General features: G+C 41.2%; 1 protein-coding gene across 3 annotated transcripts in view; it reads right to left on the minus strand.

Annotated features, from left to right (window-relative positions):
• Positions 1-211: 211 nt before the first annotated feature.
• Positions 212-5,522, minus strand: part of klhl26 (kelch-like family member 26) — a 6,646-nt gene continuing 1,335 nt past the window's right edge. For 2 of the 3 annotated variants that reach the window (XM_034882277.1, XM_034882278.1), the window contains exons 2-3: positions 3,732-3,914; positions 212-3,156 (exon numbers count right to left, since the gene is read on the minus strand). In XM_034882277.1, coding sequence (XP_034738168.1) covers positions 1,569-3,156; positions 3,732-3,914 — 1,771 coding nt within the window. In that variant the 3' untranslated portion in view covers positions 212-1,568. The remainder of the gene's footprint in view (positions 3,157-3,731; positions 3,915-5,522) is intronic. The other variant, XM_034882279.1, reaches the window with a different exon arrangement.

A 5,522-nucleotide genomic window follows, 5' to 3' on the forward strand; every position in this document is an offset into this window, starting at 1 on the left:
TATTTTTGTGTGCTACTTTCAGGCATTCTATAGAACTAAAGAAATTAAGTAAAACTGCACAGTAAGTTTCCTTTGCGTGTCTGTTGGAGTATGGATACAAGTTCAAACTTTCATAGTCAAAAGGTATTACGCTTCAGTTCACTTGTAGAAAATACACCATCATATCAAAATAAGAACAGAGAGAACACCTGAAGGTTTTTTTTTAAAACATAATACACCTTTAATAAATGGGTGCACATAAAACTTCACAAATGTCTAAATTCCCCTTTGACAACAGGAGATTACTTGTATTGCACTTCAACAATATCATGTGCTTTTACTGGTACAGGTAACATTAGACATATACACACTAAGGCAACAGGAAAAACGTGTTTTGCAATGGAGAGTCCTCACCATCATGTAGATAATCACATTGAAAAAGGAAAAGCAAGAACTCTAAGCTTGTTTCTTCCTTATGCACATATTAAGTACATCTATAACTTAGGCAGCAGAATTAGATAAATACTGCTTTTAAAAATGCAGCAATGCAGTCAAAATAAAACATTAGCCGTTTCAAACATGGCAAATGGATAGTTTAAGAAGTTTTTCTGGGGAAATTTGATCTTTTGAGAATAGTTTACTTATTACATCTACATTTATTAAATATCACCCCGCCCCCTCCTTAATGTGTTAGTCAAAAGACAAAACATGGGAAGTACACAAGATGTAGCACATTAAGAGCAGCACACACCAACACACACAAATGATTTATGTAGCTGCCTTGGAAGGTCCCCACTGGTTTGTTATGTTGACTGAGAAAACAGTTGGTGTGTCAGGGTAGTAGCAATAAAAAAACAAAAGCATTAACACCCACATGGAATATGTGATTACACACTTCTCATGCCCATTTCTACAATCATTACTGTGCATTGTGGTTTGTTGATTAGTGCATTTGAGGAGACATACAACAGTGAGATTTTGAGTCATCTTGGTTGTTTGAATAGTAAATAAATACAAAAGAACACAAAAAGAAGCGCACAAATAGAGCTTTTACAACTCTACAATCATAATGTCTAACATAGTAAAAAATCTGTTAATACCTTTAAAAAAAACAAATTAAACTTTCATTCAAACATGAGACAATTTGTGCTGTCAGTAACTCCAGTCCTTCATTTGTAAAACTATAACACTTATACAGAGTGAATGATGATAATTTTTTGTTACAAAGTGTCATACATTAACATTAATGTGTGGGTTAAACACATATTTGCCAAAAAGGGATATAGGGATGCTGGGATTTAAAATAATACACCAATCTGAGTAATGCTGCTGGGTGTAGGCCATTCCCTCCACACACACACACACACACACACACACACACACACACACACACACACACACACACACACACACACACACACACACACACACACACACACACACACACACACACACACACACACACACACACACACACACACACACACACACACACACACACACACACACACACACACACACACACACACACACACACACACACACACAATGGTCGGCAGAAAGAGCACATGGAGTAAAATCTTCACAGGTCAGGTGGTTTGCGTTGTGGTGTTTTGTGCGATAATAATCGGTGTACAAGCAATGCCAGCAAAGGATTCTGGGAAGTGCAAATCCCTCTCCCACTCGTCTGTCTCTGTGTTGTACACCTGCACGATGCTTGTGACGTTGTTTAGGTGCCAGTTGTAGCCGCCAACAATGTAGATCTTGCTGTCCAGTAAACAGCAGCCCGCCTCAGACTGACCTGCTCTCATGGGACTGACGGTGGTCCACTGGTTGTTCTCTGGAATGTAATACTCGACCGCAAGCACATCAAAACAACGGTCCACATGGTCCATGCGACCGCCCAGAGCATAAACCCGATCCTTGGTGCTGATCATGGCATGCAACACTCTGGGTTCATTCATGGGAGCTCTGAAGTCCCACTGGTCTGATATTGGGTCGTAGCAGTGAAGAGTTTTCTTGTCGTCCAACGAGACGCCATAACCTCCTGAGATATACAGCTTTTCTCCACAGGGAGTCCCTGCATGTCCCCAAATCCTGCGTTTTAATGGTTCCACATTAGTCCACTCATTCTTCTTTGGGCAATAACACTCTACAGATGACAGACTGCCAGATCGATTGCGCCCTCCAGTAGCATACATCTGTCTATTCACCACGTTGAGTTGAAACTGGATACGAGCCTCCTGCAAAGGCTGGATGCGCACCCACTGGCTCAGATGTGGGTCGTAGCGGAAGCAGCTGTCTACCGCCCCCTCGCCGCTGCGGTACTGTAAGTGTTGTCCACCAACAATGTACACAAAGTTATCAAGTACGGCAACGCAAGCATGGCTGCACCCCGTCTCCATCTCTGTCAGCTCTTTGAACTGGCGGGAAGTGATGTCTGGGAGATAGTACACCTTGGTGCTCACTGTGCGGTCGTTGTCAGTGTAGGGTGTCCCACCAAAGGTGATGATTGACAGGACGTCCGAACGTATGAGTGTCCGTGAAGACTGCATCTCATGCTGTCGGAAGGGAAGAATCTGGTAATTGAAAGCCTCGAGGAGATACTGGCGGCACAGCACGTCCTCCACCATGATGTTCACAGTCTGAACACTGTCCACCAGCTCAGAAGAACGCATCAGGGGGAAGCGCACATGGCAGAGGACACTGCTGGCTTGAGCCCGGCGAGAGTCGTCATACTGGAGCCACCTGATGGCGGCATGGAAGAGGTCGATTTCGCTACAGTTCTTCAGTTTGTTGCTCTGCAGGAAGAAGACAAGGCGCTCCATGGGAATATGCAGAAAGTCCTCCTCCTCTGCAATTTGGAGGAAGTGGCGAAAGGTGAAGGCATCCACCGACTCTTTAAGGGAAGACAGGCTGAAGGTAGTGGCCATCTGGCCGATGTGCAGGCAGGTCTCCACGCTCATCGCTGACTTGAGGAACTCCTCACAGAGCTCCATGACTGGGACCATCTGGAGAAACACAGCTGCCCCAAGGACATCCTGAATACAGTCTAGGTCTAAAGTGACTTCTGCACTGTAGGCAAAGTCAATGATATGTTTCAGCCCACGGGCGGACAGACCCTTCAGCTCAATAGTATCTTGATTTGACTCCCTCATGCCTCCAGTGAACATTGCTCTGTAACACAATAACAGGTCAGTGATCTACATGATATTTATTATAATTCCATCTTTTTTAAATGCAGGCAGTAGTTTTGTATGACTTTTTTTGTATGTAGTTTGTATGAACTAAGTCAGAGCAATGATATGTACGCAGATTAATTAAAAACTAAAATCTATTGAAAAAAGTGTGCAAAACAAAGTCAAAAGTAAATTTGGCTACAATTATTACAGCACCTAATTGTAGATCCATCTAGTGTGTGTTAAATAATTTATCATTTTAAAAATGTCATTGCTTTCAATTTCTGGAATACATCTTTCTACAACTTCTATAATAAGTAGAAAATCAGTGAAGTATAATGTCTAAGATTAAAGAAAAAATGACAAAAAACTAGCGCAAGTGAGTGCACCAGTTTGCATTTTTGTTATGAGTTTTAAATTTCTCCCTCCTTTACCTTCCTCTCCCAAAATATAATTCACTTGATCTGTGAACTGCAGTGTACTCTAACAGTGCACTTGGTGTAAATTGCTCTGGATAAGAGCATTGGCTAAGTGCTTCCAATTTAAAAGGTAGGTCTTGTGATTTAGACTAACCTGAAGTAATCACTACAAGCGGCCAGCACAGCTCTGTGGACCTGGAAGTGCTCCTCATTGATGGCCAGCACAACGTCAAGTAGCTGGCCCTGAGCACGCAAGACCGACAAGCCCTGGAGGAGGGTGGTACTGTGGCTCGAGGCCGAGAATGTACAGCGCAGGGTGCTATTCTTGTTAGCCATACTGGAAAGAAAAAAAGGTCCTTGTCACAATCAGTAAATCGAGGAATCCTAAATGATAAAACTTGCTTATATTTTTCAGGGCTTAAATCCTTAACTGAACTTGGAGTGCGTATAAATTCTTCAATCTAATGTTTAAAAGCTACAAACTGTAATATTCTGGCCGAGTAGGATGTTTAGCTTAATATTAAAATGTGATCTGTATGTACAGTAGATATCTAAGGTTTGGTGTAACTCAAGGTGTTGATGCATACAGCAATACTGGAATGCAAATGTAATTTAATCTGCCACAGTCAGCCAAGAGGAAATGCAATACAGTACAGTGTCTTTGCATTAGTGAGAGCGTGAGTGCTGCACACAGGAGAGAAACAACACTGCTATCAATAGAAAAGTCATCCCTCTGTTTTGACAATTTGTTGTTACACATAGAAAACAGAAATGAATCAGCCAATAAGAAGCCTTACCTCAGATATGAATAAACCAAATCTCAGTGTGCATAAACAACATTTAGTGGCAGAAAACCACATTGCATTGAGAAATCACCACGGACAGAAATGTAAAACATCAACAGTTAAAATCTTCAGACTTTAAGATTAAAGAAATAAACGTAACCTGAGAGAGTATTGAGCTTCCTGAAATAACTTCAACTAAAAATATTTCCAAAAGTAAAAATTACATCAAACACTTGTACTGTGACAGTTGCTATTTTAGTTTTTGTTGGCACGTCCTCTGCCAACCTGCTTTGTTAAAGGAGACCCAAAAATGGCATCCAATCACATGTGCATCTTTACACTACATACAAGTTTGAGTCCAACATTTTTTTTATTCAGATCACAATTTAATACCAGTCAAAAATTAGGTTTTAAAATATTACATTAAAATGGATTAAAGCACTGAAGCATTTAGGAGTGTGTGAACATGGCTCAAAATATACAATATCCCGCACACTTATTATGCCATCCTTGATATGTCTGCTAATATCCTGACGGCCAGCTAAACACTTTCCCCACACCACTGTATGTAATGATCTTGTGTAAGTTACTATGGCTATCTACGCCATAGAAGTATTTCTTTCTTCTTCTTCTTTCTATCTTGAAAGCGAAGCTTTTATGGATTTCTTTCACATCTCCAGCAGTCAGATTTACTGTGTTCCCTCAGAAGGAATCACTTCACATGGGTAGGCACTTATGCCTGGGTAGGCATTGAACATGTCAAGAGGCTAAAAACATTTAAACTTGCCCTGTTCAAGCCTGTTGGGTGCTAACTTTAGCAGGAGGATAATACGGTGTAGGCAGCACCGATTGGTTTCGTTTTTCTCTCAACTGAAAGCACTCCAAATTTACAAACAACAGAGCTACGTGTTAGAATCGACCGGAATTCTCCTTAAAGGACGGTTGCTTTCGGTACACGATCCGTTCTGCCTGCACGATCTGTCCTGCGCATGGATAAGATGATAATCATGATGTCCGAGGATTTACAACACTGCGTGATCTGTTCCCCAGTAACGGTCTGCCATTAGCCTCCACCGGAAAGCTAACGTTAGTTTAGCTAACAGATATATATCTATATCTATAGATCTATATCTATAGATATATATATCTATATATATATA

Source organism: Etheostoma cragini, chromosome 9 (assembly GCF_013103735.1).
Source record: "Etheostoma cragini isolate CJK2018 chromosome 9, CSU_Ecrag_1.0, whole genome shotgun sequence".
In the NCBI taxonomy this organism is placed as follows: Eukaryota; Metazoa; Chordata; class Actinopteri; order Perciformes; family Percidae; genus Etheostoma; species Etheostoma cragini.